The sequence below is a fragment of the Schistocerca cancellata genome, chromosome 12 (genome assembly GCF_023864275.1).
Source record: "Schistocerca cancellata isolate TAMUIC-IGC-003103 chromosome 12, iqSchCanc2.1, whole genome shotgun sequence".
Taxonomy (NCBI): Eukaryota; Metazoa; Arthropoda; class Insecta; order Orthoptera; family Acrididae; genus Schistocerca; species Schistocerca cancellata.
Window position 1 is genome coordinate 129300872 of NC_064637.1, and position 24804 is coordinate 129325675.

General features: G+C 36.6%; 1 protein-coding gene across 2 annotated transcripts in view; it reads left to right on the forward strand.

The window, feature by feature from the left end:
- Positions 1-2489, forward strand: part of LOC126109686 (sorting nexin-4-like) — a 51410-nt gene extending 48921 nt beyond the window's left edge. The window contains exon 9 of one of the 2 annotated variants that reach the window (XM_049914735.1): positions 1611-2489. In XM_049914735.1, coding sequence (XP_049770692.1) covers positions 1611-1661 — 51 coding nt within the window. In that variant the 3' untranslated portion in view covers positions 1662-2489. Of the gene's footprint in view, positions 1-1110; positions 1329-1610 lie in introns of those variants that run through there. The other variant, XM_049914736.1, reaches the window with a different exon arrangement.
- Positions 2490-24804: the final 22315 nt, after the last annotated feature.

A 24804-nucleotide genomic window follows, 5' to 3' on the forward strand; every position in this document is an offset into this window, starting at 1 on the left:
GGCTTTGTGAATTCTGGGTTGGTAGGAAGGACTAATCTAGACAAATAGGATGGCATAGAATGGTGCTCTGGAGGTGGCCATTGAAGTACCATGGATTTGCTTGTAAGCAATGCCTTCAAAGGTGAAGTAGGCCTGATTGTGGGTAGATCGAATAAGTAATGAGGACATACTGAATACTATATTTTGGAAAAAGAGAAATATTCGGCACGACTTAACTGAAAATAGGGATTGAGAGAGCCCAGGGCTCAAATACAGTATGCATATTCAAATGATTGAGAGTTACAGTAGTTCTATGTAGATGAAGACTATAGAGTAACTTGCAGAGCTGCATGAAACCAGTCTTTGGAGTGAAGGCCACAACACATTAATTTGTGTAAAGTTCTTCTACCACTTTACTCTCCACTTTTGTCCAGTCGTTGTGTGTGTTGTCCATTATTTTTCTTTTAGTTGTCCTTCTCATTTATCTTAGCAAGGCTGTTATCTTCCTCATCCCTTCCTAAGCCAGTTATACTGTTGAAGTTATCCTTTACTACATTAATCACCCTTACTTTGGCATTTTTGTCAGTCACTTCTAAATATCCCACATTCCATTAATCTCATCAGTTTCTTTATCAGCATCTGAGTTTTAAGTCCAGCTTACAATTTTAATTGCCAGTTTATTCTGAAGGTCTAAACTTTCTTCTCCAAAATTCTTTCAGTTATTGACATTCCACAGGTGCAGTTTTCTAATTTTGTTCTACAAATAATAACTACAGCTCTCTGCATCCTTCCACTGTACTCTATTCATCGTAAGAACAAACCTGATGTAAACTAACACATGCACAGCAATTATTCAGCAGTCATAGCACACATTTACCTGTGTTGTTATATTGGAAATAGACCCTAATTATGTATTAGATATTTTGTGTTAGACTAATGAAACTTTGACATTCTGAAGCATTAAGACAGCAATAGCTGTGCTGATCCGTATGCTAAATGCTTCCACCATGCATTTCTTACTTCAAATCTTCGTTGAAAGTCACATTCTCCGAACAATTCTGTGCACCGTGTTATGGCTAGTTCTGATCGGTACGTGTCGTCTTGGTTTGTAAATGCTCTCTCAAATTCTAGGTCTCAGTGATTTTCCAAAGTTATCAGAAAAACATCCACAGCAACTGGTAAAAGGTCTTGCAGCAGTGACATCTGAGTTTACCAGTGTTTCTGTGAAAAGTGTAATGTGTGCACATAAAGAAAGACACAATACAGTTAACCTGCCAACTCCGGGAAAGACAAGAAAACGTAAGGTTATTACTGTGTCTGACTATACACATATGAAGCTCAGTGTGAAATAAGTCTAAGAGGTAATATTAAACAAGGAAGAATCTGCAGTGTAATGTTTACATCACGATTGTTTTTATGGTTCGTAGACTGTAGTATCTATTATGTATTTATACACGATAATGGCAACTAATAAAAATTACAGTTGCAGCAATTGGCTGACAATTAAAAATGGAAATGATAATTTTCAAAACTTACACCCGAACAACTGTGAAATTAAATTCTCCACTTTTCAGCTACTGATGCCATCTGAGAATATTGTTAGTGTTTTAATTTTCTTTGTTTTATTTTAGGGCCTTCAGACTTGGACCCACATTAGGGATTGTTTGGAAGCGATCCCATAAGTAATTAGCCTTTTGAATATTCGAAAAGGCGTCATTGCCCTTCAGAAATATTCTGCTATTTCTTGGAGCTTGTCATTCATGCTATGAAAAAAAATTGCATTCCATTAGTTTAGACATCTTGTCATATGTTCATTTCACAGATTTCTGGATATTTTGGGAATGAATGTACTCCAAATTATGTTGCAAAACTTTTATATATATTATATCTGAAAACTACTGCATTGGATGGAGATAGTCTTTGTAGACAATAAATTAGCAAATTGATGTATTTTTTTGATCTGATTTATTAATTTTTCCTGAAATTTGTGTAAAGGAAACATTGTTTGTACTGACTAGATGATGTCTAAGAACTTGTATATTTATGTCATTTAAATACTGCTAAAAGACAATCTTCACTGAATTGTAAGTAAATTATAGGGTAGTGATTGTGTAAAACTATTAAGGATCACTTATTCCTGTGTGCTAAAAGCAAACTTGAAATGTAGTAGTGTTTGGAAAACTATTTGTTGCATTGACTGTAATATTAACTTGTATTTATTGTAATTATTTTGGTATGTAGCCTTTTGGTTACATACATTATTTATTAAATCACATTTATGTGATACTGATGTACTGATTCTGATGACTCTCCGTAGGTTTTTTTTAAAGAAACAGTGGAATTAATAATGAAATTCTTTGTGTAAAGTCTTGTGGAAAATTCTTTGGTATGTTTATTTCCTTTGTGTAATAATGCAACAAAGGAAACTCTGACATGTCATGAAATTAACTTTGTCTTTGATTTGAGATGAATTGGAATAGTTTTAAGTGGTATCTCTCTCTCTCTCTCTCTCTCTCTCTCTCTCTCTTCTCTCTTCTCTCTCCCCCCCCCCTCCCTCCCTCCCAATCTACCCAACCATAATATATTCCTGGACTGTTTGTTCACCTTTTTTGCCAGCTCAGAATGCTGTACACTGTAATTGGCAAAAGTCTAAAGACTGCTGGCAAGCAGTGTATGGGTTTCTATTTGTAGGAACTTCAGAAAATAAATATTTGAATGATGAAGTGTTCCTAGTGCTAGTGCTGAATTTTCTGTTTCAAAATATTGTGTGAACTTTATTGAAGTTGTAGATCATGTGCAATTTTTAAGGGTTGTTACTTCTACACCCCAGTTTTGAAATATGTTTTACTCTGGATTGAAGTAAAACCGAATGGCCACTTCTTAGTTCAGATTTCCACCACCAGAGACATATTCTCTCCCACCTCCCCTTCCTCCCTCTTCTTTCTCTACCCTCACCTCAGCAGTTCATTTGTACAGTGGAAGTAATTCACTCTGCTCTCTGCAGAACTCTGACAGGGCTAAAAATATGCAAACAAATGGTATACATTACACTTGGTCAGTAGTGGTACTTTGTGGCAGGGTAAGAGATTCTATATGGAGATTGTAGAAGTGTAAATTAGGAGACAAGGTACTGGCAGAAGTAAAGCTGTTAGGATGGGGCGTGAGTCGTGCTTGGGTAGCTCAGTTGGTAGAGCACTTGCCCGCAAAAGGCAAAGGTCCCAATTTCGAGTCTCGGTCCCGCACACAGTTTCAATCTGCCAGGAAGTTTAAAGTGTAAAGTAGTTGGTGCTGGTTTCATACTCGCTGTTTATGCAAATTCAGTGCAGCTCAGTTGTTGTACTTTGTACGTTGCACTTTCTTTTAAAATGCTAGTTAGATAGCTTTAAAGAGAATAGTTATGATATGAAGCAGACTTGGAAAGGACAATGTTTAGAAAATAAACAGGTGTGCAAATAATCATTGGGACCTTCCTGTAGATCATACGATGTTTTGGTATGCTATTTACATTTTGATGAGGTGCTTTAGCAGAAATAGTGCCAACCTTAGGAGATAGCTTACCTTCTTCTGTTGATAGGCTTGAGATCATAAGTTGTTATGCTACATTTTGTGTTACCCCATATTGTGTGTATGAGTTTTACTCTACATTACTACTTTACGTGTTTTACATATGCGTTGGGTGAGTCACGCATATTTCCTAAAGTCTGAGCTTTAAAAAAAATGTCTCATTTAAGTGTGGATGATATAGTTGTGCAATGACTGGTGTAAAACTGCAGTATCTTGGAAGAGTGTGTGTGTGTGTGTGTGTGTGTGTGTGTGTGTGTGTGTGTGTGTGTGTGTGTGTGTGTGTGTGTGTGTGAAAATATATAGTTGTACATATAATTTACTGCTTTTCAGAACTTTCTATAACTGTTGTTCTCCAGTTTGATTGTAAGTGTGAATAGACATAGAATAGTGTAATTTCCTGGAGGACTTATTGTTTTCTCTCTTTATTAGTTTAATGTTTAGTTTAAATATCATCCTTTTTAGATGGTTGTTGATAAGTTTTCATTTATCATTATTTGTGTAGTGTTTTTGTGTTATGAGAGATACTCAAAATTGTGAAATTCTTGTTATGAAAAAGTTAAGGAAGAGTAAACAAATGGTTAAATCATTGTAGTATGTCGTTCAAAGCTGTATGTCTGGTGCTTCATTAAGATATGATACAGTGAGATCAGATTATATTTAGAATTACATTAATACCTTCAGCTGTTGGACATGTCCGAAAGAACAGACACCATATCCATGTAAGATTATATTTAATCGAAATAAGAATTTTTTTATCAGTCATACCAAGCATTATTGCAAAGAAAGGGGGGGGGGGGGGGGGTTAAGAGTGTGCAATTTCCACTTGTTCAAGTCTTAGTTATGGACCAAGGATGTCACACAAAATAGACATGTGAGGCATTGAAATTCGCAACTTTGTAATCATTTCCTGTAACTGTAGCAACAGTGAATGCAATCAGTCACAGCACTCACTGCTCTGAAAATCATTACCATCTGATAGTTGGAACAACACTAGCACCCCTAATGGTGAGAAAGATTACTATTTGTTTTTAATTATTTTTCTACTCAATTAATGAAATAATTGTTATATTTTTTACTCCAAGCATTAGTAAATCATAGAGAGATGTGAATGATTGTGAAATAAATGTATACATCTGGATCTCACTGATTCACTGCCATAAGCTAAAACTTACTCATGAAGGAATACTTCTGAACATGTATATCATTGTAGCTTATACCATTGAAATCAGGAGAATAACAACATACATTTCATCCAAGAGAGGCATATTATTTTGTTGTATGCTCTTGTTATGATGGGCACTTCTCTTGACAAGTAAGTTTTCAGTGTAGTCTAATGATTTGCACTTGCTTACATTTAACTGAACTTTTCCAGAGCACAAATATTTTTGTAAATGTAACTACTTTTGTCTCAAAAGTGAATTTGTTTGAGATTCTGGCTAATTGTGACTCAGATGTAGCAATAGTAGTGGAATTGGTTTATTCTGTTTTAGGAAAGGGTTTGATTGCTTTTGACATTTTATCACCACATCTCTGTAGTTTTCCTTTTAACTATAGTTGTGGTTGTTTATACGGTATGTTGAATAATGTAGGTATTGCATTCCACAAGTTTCCTGCATTGTACATTCACTAATTTGACTGGAGGTGCAGCGAACAAAACTTCGTGTTGAGTATGTATATCATGTCCTCCTGCGAAAGGTCAGATCTGTTGTTTACTAGTCTTTTTTGTTTTTAGAAGGAAGACATTCTTCAAGGTTACAAGATAATTATAAACAAACATACTGTTTCATACTTTCCAAGGTCCTGAGGAAGCTAAAGAAAGATAAACGTGGTGTCATATTTAGTTACTGTCAATATTTATGGCACTGCATAACTCAACATTGTAAAAGCTATGTTACAAATCATTATAAATGATACTATTTGCATTTATCCATTATTGTATTCATAAAGTGTAGCTTGCTGGACACTTAGTGACGCTGTCACACAGTTTAACAAAAATGAGTAGAAGTGTCATGACTGTGTGTGTTAGACTGTGCTGTAGCTATAGAAGACATTCCATTTTTGTTTTTAGATTTCTGTCTTGTGTCCTGTGACATCTTATCCCACCAAACCTATTACCACCTTCCTTTCACTGACAACATTAAAGGTGGTGCCAATCTTCCACTCTCACTCCTCACCTCAGTGAAGGGTCTTAATTTTTGTTTCACAGCTTCTATAAATTGTAGAAATGACATATTGTAAAGTATCTACTGTGGATGTCATGGATACAGGAAAACACACAGGTGTAAAGGACAGCAAAAAATTGTAGAAAAATACAAGCAATTTTTTTTTTTTGCCAGTCAATCAGATTTGCATGTATATATCATAAGACAATTACGTAATTATCCAAAGAGTACACTGGTACAAAAATATGTACATGATATAAACAACATTGTAACACATATAGTAGACAAAATTGAAAATAGTGTTACTGTTCTACATAAAGAATAAACAGATAGGTACAGGAATCTCAGGGAAGAGATAGGAATTTTTCTACATTGTGCTGAAAATACAATTTCATTTTGAATGAGTAAGTAGAATTTGAAAGCAGTATATTTGAAAATTTTCGTGTATTTTAGTACAAAGATAATGCTAATCGTGATAGCAATTCTTCGCCATTTTATTTTGTCTAATCCTTGGATTGCCATTCCATGCATTTACCTGTGTATGAGTAAATGTTATTTACGAACATAATATTTTTAAAACTGCACCTTGAGAAATATACAGGTAACTTTTGCTGTTGCCAATTTTTAAGGCTTGTTTGTATTTCGCTCAATTTTTTGAACATGATGTTCACTTGATGACTTTGTATCCATGATGTGTGTATAGCAGGTACCGGGTAATGGTCTCTTACCAAAATTGCTTATGCAGTAAAGACTAAGCTGTTCAGCAGTTTAACATCTTACATGTACAGCATCTCATTTCTGCAAGTCAACATTGTTGCTCGTCGCTGTCATATTACCAACACCCTGGGTCAGTGGTAAGGCTCTGTTTCATTTAGAGTAAGGTGATTCTGATTGTGAGAAGAGTAATGTAACTGTGTATTAAAAACAAGTGCAGTGAAACACATACAGTCGATAAATTATTTCATTTGCTATTAAATGATGTTTTATTTATGTTTTATGAGAAATTAGAAAGTATTGGAAGATGAGAGAAAAGATGCAAGTAGATGTGCAGTGTAGAACCCTGAACCCGAAAAATTCTAAAGATAGAGCATGGGAATGGAAACTGAAAGTATGTTGTTTCTAATGTACAACTGATTCAGTTTTATATATCGCTCCCAATATGTTTTAAATGCTTAAAGACATCTAAAAGAGATTGTTCAGAAGTGGTTCTGCATTAAAGAGTGACTATTTGTCCCACAGTTGGTAATGTCATATTTTTATTTATTGATGAGCTGAAGTAATCCTATTAAAATGGAATGTCGGCTTTTATTTGTAATATTAAGGAAAACAAAAGCAAAGCTCTGCATTCTTACCCTGATGGGCCAATTGGGATTTGACCAACTGCCGTGTTGCCCACTGGCAATGGCGTCGTGGAACACGATACGGAGGGAGGGAGGTGGGGTCGGCACACTGCTCTCCCAGCCACTGTTGGCTTTCCCAGTCTCTGAGCTGCTACTACTCAAGTAGTTTCTCATCTGGCATCACAATGCTGAGTTAATCCTGTTCCAATCCTTCCACCTGGGGAATATGCACGGCAACACCAGGAATCGAACCCGGGCACTCTGCATAGAAGCCACGCACACTGACTGCTGAGCTACATAGGCAGATTTTAATATTATAAAGTTTACTCCGATACATAATATTGATCTGGTGTTTGTTCGGCTAGCATTTACTTTGTGCAAAAGGCATTGGAGGCCTGAACAATGTGACACAGTTCCTCCTGCTTTTCTACATGAAGACCAGACAAAAGAACAGAATGTGCAATGTTAAAACCTTTGGCCTATACATTTTTTTTTTTAATTTGCAGAAAGTTTCACTACAGTGTGTATCACTACTGTCTTCTTATCACTACTGTCTTCTTCTTGAGGACTCCTAAGACTACCATTGAGAATTATATATGTTTTTCTTTAAACAAAACTTCAGTTTCAATGGACATGTGAACCATTCGTCAAGATACGTATGTTTTTTTTAGACATTGGATTTCATGAAAACCGATTTGTAAAACACTGAAATGAGCAAGAAATATTGGAGCTTTTGTGTTTCTAAGTGTGTGTTTCTGCCTCACATTTGTTTGCTCTGAAACATGGACAATACTTGGTCCCAAAACTCATCTTTCATCCATGAGGTGTTGTTTGTTTGTGCACTACGTTTGTAACATTTATCATTATTCACACGGAAACTTAATACAATTTATTGTTAATAATAAGTAGTGAAAATATTTGCTATTATGCTGAAAACAATTTTTTTGAAAGATTGCTTGTGTGTAGTAAGCAAACTGGCAAAAGCTTAGACACTGTGTTCATGTGTTTCATATCATGCCATTTCTTTACAACACACAATTACTACTCTAAGAAATATGTAGTTTGAAGCAGCTGTTCTTTATTGTTGTATGAAATATATAGTTGGTTTTTGCATAAATTCACAGGTATTTCATTTTGTTACATATGTATTTGAAATGCTGCACTAAATGTTGTCAATTCTGCATAAGTGTTCATCGGAAGTCGCTTTATGAAATAGTTTGTACGTGTTTCAGTAAATTATAAAGCCTTTGAAATTTGTAACACTGGCAGCGTGTGCTTATTTTCTTGCAGCTTTGGTGAAGTCTAAACTATTGTTGTAAGACATTTGCATATGTTAAACACTTTTATCTCATTGTGATGGTGTAAATGTATTTCAATGAACTTTGAAGAAATATTTGTGAGAGCCATGTAAAAAATGCTACTGTGGTGCTGCTTTTAATAAAGCACTTTGGGATGTCGAGAATCTGCTCTCGAGTACTGGAATTTACTTTCCCAGATTTTTTTCCTGCAAAAATCATTTTTGCATATTTCTATATGCTGGAGAACATTGCGATTCTCAGCTGGATAGCAGAACGTGGTGGCAGAGTGTCTGCCGCGACAGTTGCTGTGTTGTGGAGATCAGGGTCCTTGTGTCTGCCCATGTACACTGTTCACATTCAATAGTTTTATATTGTTTACTTTGTCAGTATTGTCTATACTGGTACCTGAATTGTAGATTAGTTTGAACTTTGTTATAAAAACCTGTTATACTTGCTATGTTAATGGTATTGTTTTGAGCTGAAAAAATAAAAGCTGGCTTTTTGGTCTTTAGCTACATTGATCATAATCCTATTCATTACAATGTGGAAAGTGTCATTTGCTCAACATTTATTTGTTGGGCTGAAAATATTACATGCATGGACACATGTAGAAATTTTTCCAAGAGGTGACAAGACTTGAATCTTGGGAGTTTTGATGTAACAGACTGATAATGGTTTGCCTCAAGACCTAAATCTGATGAAAAGTACACACAACTTATCATACCTCAAGAGTTTGATAGTTATGTGCGTAGTATTTTTAAAGTAATTTCTCTGGTATCCAAAAGGTATACATATTTTGATAGTCTATGCAAAGTATATCTTTTCGTGTAATTAATGTGACTTGGATGCCACTTCTTTGATTCAGTAATCTGCAATTACAGCCTCATATAATTAAATGCAATGTATCTACCTTGTTATGAAACAAAGCTAGAAAATATTGACAAAAATAATTTACTCATACACATAATATTAAGATGAAAGTGAAAACTAAACATCTGAAACTGAGCGAGGTGGCGAGCGAGGTGGACTCGCATTCGGGAGGACGACAGTTCAATCCCGCGTCCGGCCATCCTGATTTAGGTTTTCCGTGATTTCCCTAAATCACTCCAGGCAAATGCCGGGATGGTTCCTCTGAAAGGGCACGGCTGTCTTCCTTCCCCATCCTTCCTTAATCTGATGAGACCGATGACCTCGCTGTCTGGTCTCCTTCCCCAAAACAACCCAACCCTAAACATCTGAAACAGGGAAAAAAATTAGAATAGTTGGAAAATTAACAAAACTGCTTCCTTAAGTCCTTGAAATGGAGAAACTGGGAATAAACTTTTTGAAAAGCTTATTAAACTCTGTTGCCGTCTCTTAACACTTTGTTTGCTTATAAAACTTCACGTTAATGGATTTATTCCATTACTTTTACGATTTAAATTTTGTAGTGTCAGCTGCTTAGAAATAAAGCTGATCATGTTTTTTAAAAGGTACAGTATTAGCTTCTGGATAACAAATATTATATGTGAAAGCTTAGGTTTTTGTTATAACTATACTGTATGTATAGTAATTTCAAGCATTAACTTCTCCTGTTTGTATACATACTTTACGTGTCCTGGCAAGAACGTCTAAATTCTCTTCTTCCAAAACTCTGCAGCTTTAATGGCCTTGTCATTGAAGAAGTACATCTCCTGCTGTCCAAATGGGCCCATGAGTAAATGTTCAGTTCTCTCTCTCTCTCTCTCTCTCTCTCTCTCTCTCTCTCTCTCTCTCTCTCTCTCTCTCTCCCCCCCCCCTCCCTCCCTCTCTCCCCCTCCCTCCCCACATTCACACTGCTTATCTTCAGAGTATCCTCACTTAACCATGTTTTATTTTGCAATTTGTGACTTACTGTTCATAGTTTGTTGTGTCATCCTTGTACTATACTGTAGTTCCTTCACTTGTGTGATTTCCTTTTTGGGGTGCAGGTTTGTATTATGCAGTGTGTCCAATCAAACAGGTAGGCGGCAGGTCTCAGGTTGGCCTTCTAGTGGTACTGTCCAATGTATAAAGCTCTTCCTTGACTTAAGACAAGACGGAAATGTTTGGTGGTTATACATTGTGGATTGATTTGCTGCTGTTTCCTCTCTTTCACTGGGTAGTGGCTACTTTGTGTCTGATATCTGTGTGTTTGCACTACTTAATAGTGAGTAGTGCCAACTACATTGTATTCTATGCTCTGAATATGTGCTGTCATTGGCCGGTGAGATCACTTAACGTGAGCTATGGCTGGCTAACAAAAGCACATCAGTCTTTGTTTCCGTGCTTCAGAAGTTACCATGCCGTATTTGGTGGAATTTGTATTAATACTCTCATAATACGAAAATATGCAGTGTGCATGTTTCCACACATCGAAGATTCTTCCAAAATGCATGTTTTGCTGGGTTTCATTTTGTAAAGTGTCGGGAAGTTCTATGCTGGTGTGTAAAACATGTATCATTCAAAGGATTGATAAGTTTTACAGCTTTGAGGGAAAGTGTATTGTACTTAATGCATAAAAGATTATTTTGTAATGGTCTTTCACAAAACCCAAAGAAATTACGGCCATGTGTAAAGGCTGTTGGTGGTACCGTAGTGCCGGTCATGCGAATGATACAGGAACTGAAGCTGAAGGTAGCAAAGCAAAAGCTGAAATTTTTAACCCCATTTTCAAATATTTATGTACAGCTGTGGACCAGGAGAAATGTCGCAGTTTAACCCTCATACAACTAAAAAGATGAGTGAAATAAGTGTTAGTGTCAGTGAAGAAACAACTGAAAAACTGTAATTTAGCATAGAGCCCTCAAACAAAAAGCAGTGACCTGTAGTTGGAAGAAAGCCCAAGTCATGCTTATTTACAATGAGGGTAGTAGGAATGATCCACAAATCTATCGTCAAATATCCTTGACAATGATTTGGTGTAGAATCTTAGAACATGTTCCGAGCTCAGATGTATGAATCGAATGACCTCCTTCATCCCAACTAGCACGGATTCTGAAAACATCAGTCATGCGATATCCAACTCGCACTTTTTTCATGTGACACATTGAAAGCTGTGGATCAAGGCAGTCAGCTAGATGCGATATTTCATGATTTCTGAAAAGCAGTACCTCATTCATTCTTACTGTCGAAAGTATGATCTTGTAGGATATCAAGAGAAACTGGGACTGGATTGAGGATTTTGTGAAAGGGCAGATGATGCAGTATGTTATCTTGGCTGGAGAGTCATTGTCAGCTGTAAAAGTAACTTCGGGTATGTCCCGGGGAAGTGTGTTGGGACTCTTGCTGTTTATGTTGTATATTAATGACCTTGCCAAGAATAGTAGTCTCAGACTTCCTGCAGATGATACAGTTATTGATAATCAAATACAGTCTGACACAAGCTTCTGCACTTCACAAAAGGAAAAAAAGTATTATTTTATGACTACAGTATCAGTGTATCACAGTTGGAATGTGTCAACTCACACAAATATCTGCGTGTCACTTTGTATGGATACGAAATGGGACACACTCATAGGCCCAGTTGTGGGTGAAGCAGGTGGTAAACTTCGATTTATGGTAGAATACTGGAGAAACGCAATCAGTCTATGAAGGAAATTGCTTACAGATCACTCATGTTATCCATCGTAGAATATTCCTTAAGTGTGTGGGACCCATAGCAGATAGGACTAACAGAGGATACAGGACTTACACAGAGAAGGCAGCACCAGTAGTCACAGGATTGTCTGACCCATTTGGGAGAGAGCTGGAGAGATGCTGAAGAAATTGAATTGGTAGGCTCTCGTAGATAGATGTAAACTATCCCAAGAAAGCCTACTTACAAAGTTTCAAGAACAGACTTTAAATGATGACTGAGGAAGGAATATACTAAAACTCTCTATACGAAGGGATCCAGAAAAATGTAGATATTCTTTGATATTTGATAACTTTGGAAATGACATCATTGCAGTTTTGCATGTTTTCTCAGCAGGTCCTGATGCATGTTTTGCAGTGGATGGCAGTGCAGCATTGAATGAAGTCTGGTGTACAGTGCTGCTGTGTTGCAACATTTTGCTAGGTTACCTCAAAAATCTTTGAAGCAGGTTGCACGAGAAAGCGGAGTAAGCCGATCGAGCGTATGACAAATTCTGAAGGTTGCAAAGTGGAAAGTGTACATTCCAAGATTGCTGCACGAATGAGGATGACCCAGATCGAAGGATGGAGTACTGCAAGTGATTTGAAGACATGCTTTGCAAGGATGAACGGTTTGCAGAGTTGGTTATCTGGTCTGATGAAGCGCTATTCAAATTAAAAGGTACTGTAAACTGCCACAACTGCGAGTGCTGTGCTCCTAAAAATCCTCACACTCGTGTGGACAAATGTTAATCTACTGGGTATTAATGTGTGGTGTTGTGTCATCACATGATTCATATGTTTCAAACATTAATTTTACCTGCAATATGAGTGGTGTTTGAAAACAGAAGATTTTATCTACAACAAGATGGCACTCTGGCTCACTACCACAAACATGTTAGGGCCTCCTTGGATGAAAATCTACCCGGATGATGGCAGGGTCGAAGAGGAGTCATTCATACTCACCAGAGTATGAAAAATGTTTATGAACAAGCTATGAGAAACCATCAAGGCGTTCTGTGCAGCTATGATGCTGGCAACACTGACAGGTGTAGTTTGGTCAACAGTTCAGGGACTTTGAGATCGTTTGGCTGCTAAAGGGTGACACTTCGAACAAACACAATAACCTTCACCCCATGTGAATTGTAATGGAATGTCATTTTGTACCATTAACACTGACTATCAAAGAGAGTCTATATTTTCTGGACCTCTCTGTATATCATTCACATAGGGAACATAGGACAACATTTAAACTAATTACACCATGCATGGAGGCATTCAATCAATCATTCTTCCCATGCTCCATGTGTGAACAGAATAGAAAAATCCCTAACAACTGGTACGGTGGGATGTACCCTCTGCCATGACTTCACGATGGTTTGTAGAGTGGAGATGTGTTGCCCTGCTGTGTCTAGCCTTGCCGCTAGATGTGTCATTGTTGGTGTCTCTCTCTTTGATGCTGCGTCAAAGGAAGATGCAACAATGGTGACTGGTCTGCAGTGACAAGTGATATTGATCAGAGTGACAGAAACTGCAGTGACCTGTTTTTTCAGTGTTTTTTATCTTGATGATATTGTTCTTTGTTCTTGTTTTATGCACGATTTTGGTGCTAATGGGCAGATTTTTGTGCAAATGTGCAGATGTTGCAATTTGTTTTTCAGACAAATTATAGTGTGTCATTTTTCATGTGTGGTCAGTGTACTCTCCTTTAACCCCTTCCATTCATGCTAAATAAGATAACTAAATTGGTGACCTCAGCATGATTAACAAGATGTCTTGCATAATATACCGGCAGCACTATGATCAAATCAAAGCCACAAAGTTGCCTCAACACTCAGCAATGCTGTATGTTAATAAAGAGGCAAGCTCTTCACATGCTCGTACAACCTCTACAGTTCAAGGTAGGAACTTCAGAAATGTAAAACTTCCCACCTTTTGGCCTAAACAACCACATAAATGGTTCTAGCATGTCGAGAGCATGTTTTTTCTTTCCCCTCCATCGTGGCATTATGCCATCGGTGGAGAGATTTCATTGTGCTGTGGCATACTTGGGTGAGGCTCAAGGTAAGCAAGCAGAAAATTTGTTAGCTTCTCAAAACTGAGGACCTTAAAGCTGAATTAATTAAAGAATATTAACTTCAGAGAAACTTACGAGAAACAAGAACTGTTGGAGATAAATGACTAGCCAGAAGCTTTCCTGCATTTATTATGGCTGATTTGTCTTTGACAGCCTTGACGAATAAAGTGGAGGCAATGGCTGTCTATTAGTAATGTAAGATTTGTAGCATTGTACAACAAACCGGCGTAGTGGTGGACTCCAAACTGAGCATCAGCACTGAGGGTGGGCAGTGTGGCACTGTTGCAAGTATATAACTGGCCATACCCGCAAACACAGTAGAACGACTGGGATTGTATGTGTGAAAGTTTTACGTGCCACAGCAGCAGCAGCAATGAAACACGATTGTGAATTCATGCCAGAACCAAAAGTACAGACATCTAAGCAGGGAACATTGAATAATACTTTGTGGTGTTGGTACCATTGATGTTTTGGAAAGAACGCATATTATTGTAACATACCACACAATTTCCCAAACTTTTTTGACATCAGTGTGCAATGTGCTCTGCTGTTTCCTTTTATTCCCATCTACCGCACCTGTATTTAATGAGTCAAACAATATTGTACATGGGCAATGCGGTACATACCTGGGTATGTCACGTGAGAAGTTTACTGCAGGCTCATCGTTCGATGATCAGAGTTCACGAGATAAGACACCTCCGAGTACAAAGGAATGCACAGAACCGTTTTCATGCTTAAGTATGGCACTGACTACTATGTTTCACAGAAGCCTACAAGAAGACAATGCATATCATTTGTGCATAGATTTAAAAACTATGTCTCTGTTGATCTATCATGGACCGAGGACACAGCTTATTAAGTAATTGTCAATGTAGATTGTACTATTGTTTCGATTTGGTGAGTCCAGTAAATTGTTTTTGGACTTGTTTTCCGCATTTCTATTCTGTTAGCACAGGTGCTTCAAAACAGTTTAAAACTTTAAAGAATGATTTGAATATAAACATAAATGTTTGGTGTCAAAATTATCAAATTAACTGGAAAATACGCGCCTTTTCATATAACCCTCTAAAATATTCTTTCATAAAAATTAGACACCAACATAAGACCCTGAGATGTTCATTTTTTGTCTGCTTCATGCTGACTAGCCTTAATTGTGCTGGTTGCAACGGACGAGCGGTTCTAGGTGCTTCAGTCTGGAACCACGTGGCCACTACAATCGCAGGTTCGAATCCTGCCTCGGGCATGGATGCGTGTGATGTCCTTAGGGTAGTTAGGTTTAGGTAGTTCTTAGTCTAGGGGACTGATGACCTCAGATGTTAAGTCCCATAGTGCTTAGAGCCACATGAGCCCTAATTGCTGCATATGAAGAAAAGGAGACTGAATTACCTTGACATTTTAAGTGGGAAAGTTAATGTTTTCACGAAGTGAAAATTGATACAATTTCAAACTGTAAATACCACTAAAGTGCAAAAAATAATGAATGCAACAGTATTCGATCAGAGATTTCTATTCTCGTAGCCAAGATAATAAAATCTATGCACTCTGGGATGGCTCGCGGCAGGTTTAAATATTATTTTTGGGCTTGAGTTTTCTTGTGTAACTGTGGTAATTAAATACTGGGGGACCTTTCATAACCATGTGAGTAGTAAATTAACAAAAAAAGATAATTAAATATAGGAACCCTTGTTTTTTATGAAGTTCCTCCATACATGGTCCAAAATTGCAATACAAAGAAAAGTTTTACCCAACCACCCAAGCCGCGTCCAAACAGCACTGAAGAAATTCCAGTGACCTGAGGCTACCTTGTATATAAACAATGGTAAGTTTAATTCACAGGAAAGTTTCTTACATCAAAAAGTATAAAATCAACATGGGAGTCATGTGTAAGCATGTATACAGTTAGTTTTCTTCGACGTCATACATTTAAGCAATTATACTATCCTGAATTCAGTTCCTAGTTACTTCCAATTTTTGCTGAGTATATAGTGTGAAATGTTTCTTCTAATGAAGAGTGAACAATTTCAGATAATATTGTTTCAAAGATTATATCAAATGTGTCAGTTGCTGAGATAAAATGAATTATTTCCGCCAACAGTGCAGATGTAGGATGATTACAGAAAATGTGCAGCATGATGAAAATAGTTTATCCACACACTCAATTGTAATAGACGTACTATTTCCTCATTTTTGGTTGGTTTTTATATATAGTGGGGTTGTACTGACATCCATGAATTTTTTTTCTTAGATCTATTGCAGTGATGTGATGGATATGGTGTAGGTTCATAGCAGATGGAGTTCTGGCTAATTGTGTAATGAATTGCTGGGAAGATGTTACAGATGAGCATGCAGAACTTGGAGCAGACTAATGAAGATGATTTAATACTGTCTGTACCATTTCAAACATTACTATACTTGACAAGCTTATAACCAAAACTACCACAGCTACGAGTTGGATGTTAATTAACTGTTTCAGCTGTATGTAGTCCTTTACTTTTAGATCATTACTGGTTTCATATCACTAATTACCACATTTTCAGGTGAACAGCTGCATAACAATAAATTAAGAAGGAATAACAACCCTCGGACATCCTCAAATATAATATGACAATTTTCTAAAATTATTTTAAGATTTTTATTTATTTTTATTTTTTGAAAAACTTTAAAAACTTTTACATAAGAATATTAAGATATTGGTATAATATAACTAAAACATTAGAGCTAAAAGACTCATAACTTGGTACCCAACATTTGTTTTCAGTCATAATGAAACACCACTAGTTGACGGTATGTCATTGAATAAAACAGCTGCCAGATGCATGTATTCAAATCCAATATGGTGAATGGGACCTAAACAAATTATGCCATAGCGATCCATTGGTAAGGTGGAAATGTATGAAAAACTACTAAGACCTAATTTGCAGCTAGCTTGAAAAAACCAAGAAATGGTTGCAACAAAGTGGAGGGATATTCTAAGTAACCTGGACAAAATGAATCAAGTGAATAGCTATTGATGGGAAAGTAGAACCTGAAAAACACAGTCTCGGTCGATATGATATTGCTGAAGAGGGGATGTGACTGCTTGCTGTCTCTTACCGATGACATGAAAGTAAACAGCTTGCCTATAGATGGCTTGCACTGTGCTTGAAGAAGAATTTTATAAAAGTTGTGAAATTGGCCCTGGTACTGATATGGCTCCAAATGTAGATTGATTTGCATGATCTAAAGATGGTTGTGAACGTCTTCGTTTGGGGGTTTGCCTTGCTTTTGAGGGCATATGTGTGTAACAGAAGCTGACATTGTTAATTTCCTGCAGATGTTTTCAAAATATAATAGTAAAACTACTATATATGATTTTGTGCTCCTGATTCATTGGTGTAAATGTTTTTCATCACATTTGCTGGACTTGGAAATACATAATAAATTGAGCAGTTTTACTGATTACTATTCTCAAAGAGTACATACTGATACGTATTTCATTGTTTTGCTGACTAGGCCATTCTGATGCTTAAAGGTTTAGAGTGGTATACTGAATGTACACAGAGAGGGTAGCACGAATGGTCAAAGGTTTGTTTAACTCACAGGAGAGCATAACAGAAATATTGAAAGATCTGAACTGGCAAACTCTTGAAGATCATCCTGCAAAAATTTTTGCAAATTGTCAAGAACTACTATTGAGGAATGTAGGAACATGCTTCAGCTCCCGATGTACTGTTCCCAAAAGCACTGTGAAGACCACACTGGACTAACTATAGCACACACAAAGGCACTGAGCAATCATTCTCTCCACAGTCTGTAAGTGAATGGAATGTGAGGAAACCCTAATATGTCATACAGTGGGAAGTATGGGGAGGGAGAGAGGGGGGGATTAAAGAATAGAAAATTCATGCATGCACTGAAACATTATCCTTTGTAGCTAGACACGCAAGTACCTGTTACCTATTTCTGTTTTTGTCCCAATGTAGTGCATAAACTGCAAGTGATTGACATAACAGGAAATTTCAGCACTTTTTTCATAAACTGCTGGCTTTCTTGGCTAACTTTGTTATGTTCAGTTGTAGTAAACATATCAATTTCTATGATGTATATATGCAGACTGAAGCAACGAATGAAAATTTGTACCAAGGCCAGGATTTGAACCAGGTAACCTGTTTACTAGGCATATGCATTTAACCACTACATCACCCTGGCACAATAGCTCTGCACAACTGCATGGACTACTACAGCAATCCAAATTTACATTCACACCTCAGTCCACATAGTACAGGGTGTACTTAAAGTCCAGAAACACTTTCAATTATTTATTGCACAAGAACCAAACATTGTACAGATATCATACATATGTCATTTTCAACAGAAACCCTGAAAGTTTTTTTTTGATGTATACCACCACAGTGTAGTTTGGTAATTTGCCGATAGTCAGCACTAGTCGCAAACATGCCGAGTTCAGATGCAGAGCAAGCTTTCTGTTTGTTGGAGTTCGATGGATGTTTAGAACCAAGTATGGTAAGAAGCCACCAACAAGGAAGGCCATTTGCCACTGGCACAACAAATTCATTATGACGGGTTGATTGTGCCTAGCAAAGACAAGCGGACATCCAAGTGTGAGTGTAGAGAATATGGAATTCAAATGAGAGACATTCATAAGAATATTCCTACTCGGACATGTTGCAGCAGTGGGTGATGCCTCAAATGCAGTTGGAATCTCCATTTATCTTTCAGCAGGATGTGGCTCCACCCCATTTTCATCGTGAAGTTCGTGGATACCTGAACACGCAGCTGCCGCATTGATGGATCGGCCGTGCTACAGAAGGGGACAGCTGTTTCATGAAATGGCCTCCCCTATCACCAGATCTCACTCCATGTCACTTTTTTCTGTGGGGACACGTTAAAGATCTGGTGTATGTACTGCCTACAGCACGTGATGTAGCAGAGCTCCGGGAGAGAATACGGGAAGCAACTGCCACAGTTGGCGATGCCATGTTGGGACGGGTATGGCAAGAATTCAATTACCATATTGACATCTGCCGGGCCATTCGTGGTTTGCATATTGCATGTTTGTAAAAAAGACTTTCAGAGTTTCTCTTCAAAATGCAATATGTATGACATCAGTACAATGTTTAGTTCTTGTGCAATAAATAATTTAAAGTGTTCCCAAACTTTAAGTATACTCTGTATTTCCCCTAAAATTGAACAGCATTGCAGAGTCTCTCCATTTGTATTGGAACAGCACCACAGCATCAAACAAAATGGGGGATCCTGTTTTGAAGTCTAGGCATGGGCACTTAAATGAAATGAAATTACGTGGTTCCAGAGACCTCTTCCTCCAAGCACGATCCGTTGTTTTGTTTACTGCCGAGGTGCTGTTCCAATGTAGTTGGAGAACCTCTGCAATGCTGTCAGAGCTAGCAGGGAATACGAAGCGGGCCGAGGCATGAATGGGAATATGGACTGAGGAGTGAGGTGTGTTTGAGTAGTTCGTCCAACTCTGCAAAGCCATTGTGCCAGGGTGGTGGTGTGGTTAGCACATCTGACTGGTGAGCAGGAGATCCGGGTTCAAATCCCGGCTTTGGTACATATTTTCATTTGTGGCTTTAGTCTGCATATGTACATCATAGATATTTGACACCTGAAAAGCCTCTTGAACCTTTTAGTTTCTTTTGGTATCAATTTCTGTCTTGTTGAGCAGGAAATGAAGTAATACAGCTCATTTGTATCAAACTAGTCTTTATTGGAATGTAACAAATACTTTTATTTACATATAGTGTTTGATCATACATAATAAAAATTTATATTCTTGGCAGAAGAAAAATGAAGGTGCTTATGTGGAATGATCTTAGATATTCAGGTTGACCATTTCACTTGTAGTATTTGCAGTAAACTGCTTTCCTTTGTCCCACAAAGCTGATCTACTGACCAAACTTTGGTAATAACTTGTCTAACCCTTTGAAGTAAAATAAATAAGTTCTGTAAGTTATTGTGCTATGTGCAACATGTCTGATCTGTCTTTTAGTGTAAGGTTGAGATATGTTTCAAGAAATTAGTGAGAAGCTGCACACTAGAGTTGGTGACATCAGTACTAAAGTAACTGCATAGGATGAGTAAATCATTGGTGCTCGTCATCCTTACTGCTGTGCTCAACAGTAACAAGATTGTCATTACTTCAGTTTCAACAGGAGCAACAGCTGCTACAAATTAGTGCCTGTGTGACATGTTTCCTTATTGTGTGTGTCAGTAGTATTTCCTGAATGTTTGGCCATACCTTTTTGTTGCAGCTGATATTTCTGTGTCTCAAAGGATTGAAAAGAACACAAGGCAGGACTTATTATCTCAGCTCAGACAAGAAAATTGTATTATTTCAAAGATGGTATTGCTAAAAACTGTAATGGTGTTTAAAAAGAGCAGATTGCAGAGCTGAAGATATTTCAGTCAAAGTTTTATGGAACTGTGGGATTCAGTTGTTGGGAAAGCATAGAGAGAAGTTTAATTTCACCAACTGTATGGCCAATGCGAGATAATGGCATTAATAGCTATGTGTCCAGAACGTTGTGGAAACTAACTGAAAGAGGACATACAGTGCATGGATTGAAATGTTTGTTGTTAATTCTACAATTTGCATGAATAATCTTGAGACAAAAATATTACCATGCTCACACTCCAGCTCTTTCTGCTAAATTAATTTTTTTTTCGGTGATACTGCTCCTTCATTTTTCTTTTTTTGCCTTAGTAAGGGAGGATGAGCCTAAAATGTCTTTAAAGCTATTTTGAAATTACAATAGGAAACCAGTCACACACACACACACACACACACACACACACACACACACACACACACACACACACACACACAGAAAGAAACTGAAGATGAAATTACAAGGAGTTGGAGAGGAGAGCAAAATGAGGAAATGCTTGTTGAGAAAGTAAATGGTAGCTACAGGAAGAAATTAAAGTTCAAGATATGATGACACTGATAGATGGGGAAAAAGGTAAAGACAGAAAAATTAAGTTACAGCAAATGCATGATATAGCTTATTATACAGTAATCCTCTGTTTTTGAGACCATCAGATCATTTGGTTTCCTAGTGTGCGAATAATTCAGTCTTAAATTTACTTTTCAGTTCTTTACATGCAGATGACTTAATAACCTTAGGAACACATTTTGGGAACTATAAATTTAGAACAGACATTTACCTAACAAGACTGTTCTTATATATTTTCACTATTTCAGGCTCATCCCTTGCATTGCATGTAAAACACACTACATACTACAAGACAGGTCACATTCTTCACACAAAAAAAATATTTGTAATATAGTAACAAAAAAACTTATTTTAATATCTCAGGAAACTGCAGCAAGAGAATTTGAAAAACTGGAAAACAACACTCTTCACATATATTAGATTACTTAAATTTTCAACAGCAAACTATAAAAAGAACAAACTTAAGAAATAAAACTGACCTGAACACAGCTTTCTAAAATCATTTTACTTACATCAATTTTTCTGTCTTCATTGTACTCATTTTGAAATTTCACGCTTCACTTTTGACAATAAAAAGGTAGCTAATAACATTTGTGTCACACAATTTTGTATGGAGTTTGACCAGTATTGGGAAAATAAATATTGACAAATGCACTACAAACATCTTAAAACTATGAATTGCTCACAACATTATTGCCTAAAAAAATAATCACTAAAATTGTAAATATTATTGTATCACCAAATATATAGTTCTCATTCTGCGTGTTACTGTGTCCATATCAATCATATTTCATGAAGAAACAAAATGTCCTCCTATCACTTGTAGAAATAGTTCTATTTTTGAGCAAGTACAAGTGTATAAATTCTCAAGATACACCACTCGTATATATATATATATAGTGATTATTTCATCTACACACAAAAGCAGAAAATCTTCAGTTCTCATATGATGAAAGTAGGATACTGTTCTCACTGAGAGAAAGAACAGTGACCATGCTGGTAAAATTTGCCATTAAAGTTTACCTCTGTTTGTTTTTTATCCGGAAATACTTTAGTTGTAATATGCAGAAGGAAAACAATTACTGGACATCATGATAAATACTGAGGAAAGTAAGAATGAGGAAATTTGGTCTTTGCACAGTGAACCAGTTACATCCATTATTTTGGCAGACTTGTTTCGTGACACTATCAATTGATCTGTGTGCATGTCAGGGCTGCCTACAGTAATGAGTATAGCACAACTGTTACTGAGTGAGACTAAATGTGGATACTGTGCAGTTACATTTGTGTGATATCTCTCTAATTTATTGGGGAAGAGGAAAACACTACAAAAATCAGCACTTTTTTATATGATGTATATGTGTGACTTAATGTAGATCATTTAATTACAATAACCATTATGTTCATTATAATCCCTGAGGCCATTTTGTAAATATATTGTTGTGCGTGTAGTACTTGTTGCTAAAGACCTCTTGATTTCATTGCCAATAATGTTTGCAAAATATCCATTGAGTGGTCGAAAAGATCCATGTATTTTAGTCAATACTTGATCTTAATGAACAGTTATTACGAAACTTGGTTATTGTATGTGTCTTTAATGCATAAATATGATTTGATAATCCGTAAGCAGTGCTCAAGTAATACACTATTTAAAAAATACTGGTTTTGTGAAGAGAAGAACCCTGCCAAAGGGAAATGTTGACATATGAATGAAGGGCACTATACAGACTCCTTCCACAGGTTAACTGGTCTGAAGATGCTCTCACACAGATTGAAACTGGTCACCTTTAAAATTAAAGTAAATTATTTTATGTGGTCAAGACTGCTTTTTAATTAAAATTTGTAATATACTTTTGACCACTGTTGTTTTCATGAACAATTTTCCAAAAAATTTCAAAGTAGATAAATGAAATTGTGTAGCACCAACATTATTTCATGATTTGCTGATTGAACACCTTGTCTGGTATAATTATATTAGTAATGGTGGAAAAATCGTATTTCTAAAGGTATTATTGGTATGAAGTGTAAAACTATGTATCGTATTGCTGTGTAAATGCCAGCCATACTAAAAATATGGTTTTGTTGGAAATTCAGAGATGAAAATACAGGCATAGGACTGAACATTGCAGACTGTAAGGTCATTGTAATGGTATAAAATGAAACTGAGACTTTAAAATGTAAATGCAATTGTAGAGAGAAAGTGACAGACAGAAGAAGCAGTAAACATTAAAGTATATACAGCTGTAGGAAGAAAACTAACAGCCTGAACAAAAAACAAGCTACTGAAACTCTTTTTGCATGTGCTAAAGCATGCCGCAAGGTCCTAGGCTCCTACCAGTTGAGAGAAATCAATGAACCTAAGTAAAGAATTTGTAAACACCAGTTAAGATGATGTTTACGTATACCTTCAAATATTAACAGCTATGGCAGCGCAATGGAGAACAGGCATACAATTATTTCAAATCCAGTAATCAAAATCCACTTTTCCCACACTCTCCTTTATTAAGAAAAGCCAATTTTGGAAGATTAATCTTCAGGCATTTGACTTTGAACAACTATAGCCATACGGCATAGGATGAATTAGCAGCCAGCAAATATATGGACAGTGACACCAGAAAGAGAATTGTAATACCATATACCAGGTGCATGGTGCAACATGCCTAGTGGCCTTATAAAGCACTAGTCTCCCCTTCCTCAGAAATTGTATTATAGATAAGAATAGGTGGAGTTATTGTTTTGTAAAACAATATGGCATTAGCTTCATGTAATATGGGTCGACATGGACTTCATATTCCCTTTATGGCTTCAGAAATCCTTATTCTACTATTGAAACAAAAGCATTATGCCACTGTCAAGCACAAATAATTGCTGCCATAGCTTAGCACAGATGTAAGTTAGAAGTGATGGAACCCTTAGTTGAGCTGTGTCCCACTTCACATCATCGGAAGTGACAACTGCAATGATGCTACAAAATGCAGAGATACTTGGCAAGTACTACTGACAAGTTATGGCTGTACATGCCTTTGAATTCAGGCAGCACATCATCATAAAGTCAGTTACAGGATATTGTTTCTTCAATAACAATTTGGAATTTTGCCTTTTGCAGGTAAATACTTGTGGGTGTTCTGTCTCCTTGTAATTTAACAGATGTAGGTTGACAACAAACGTTACGTGGGACATTGCCAACAGGTAGGTGGTGTTCTTATGGTGCCAACTATCAAATCAGTGCTTCACAACAGCTTCCACTTACATCATCTTTTTTTTAAATTTTGCTTGTAATAACTTTTGACAGGAGGATACCTTGAGTTCCTTGGCTGCAAATTGATGTTTTGCTGCCATTTCATTATTCCAGGCATGGTCACTGGTTTATCAGTCAGTGATAACTGTCCATATACCTTAGAACCATTACTTTTTACTCATAAATTTTTAAATAACATCATCTACTCTACATCTATTTCATTTCCAAAATATCTCATAATAAGTAAATGGTAACTAAAATATTAATACAAAATTTCTGGAGAAATAGATAACAATTTCTGTAGCTATAGATAACATTTCCTTTTGTTTTGCACTAAATGTTATAACACTCTCTTAAATGCTAGTACAAATAAGCTATTCTACATAAAATGTTTATCATCTAAAAAAAGTCTTATTTCAAGTAATTGGTAACAAAAATATTGCTTCAAAATTTCTGTATTTATAGATGGAAAACATCTGTAACAATTCGTTTTTTACTGTAGTAAGTATTTATAACGGCATCATAAATGCAAGACTAAATAGACTATTTTTTTCTAA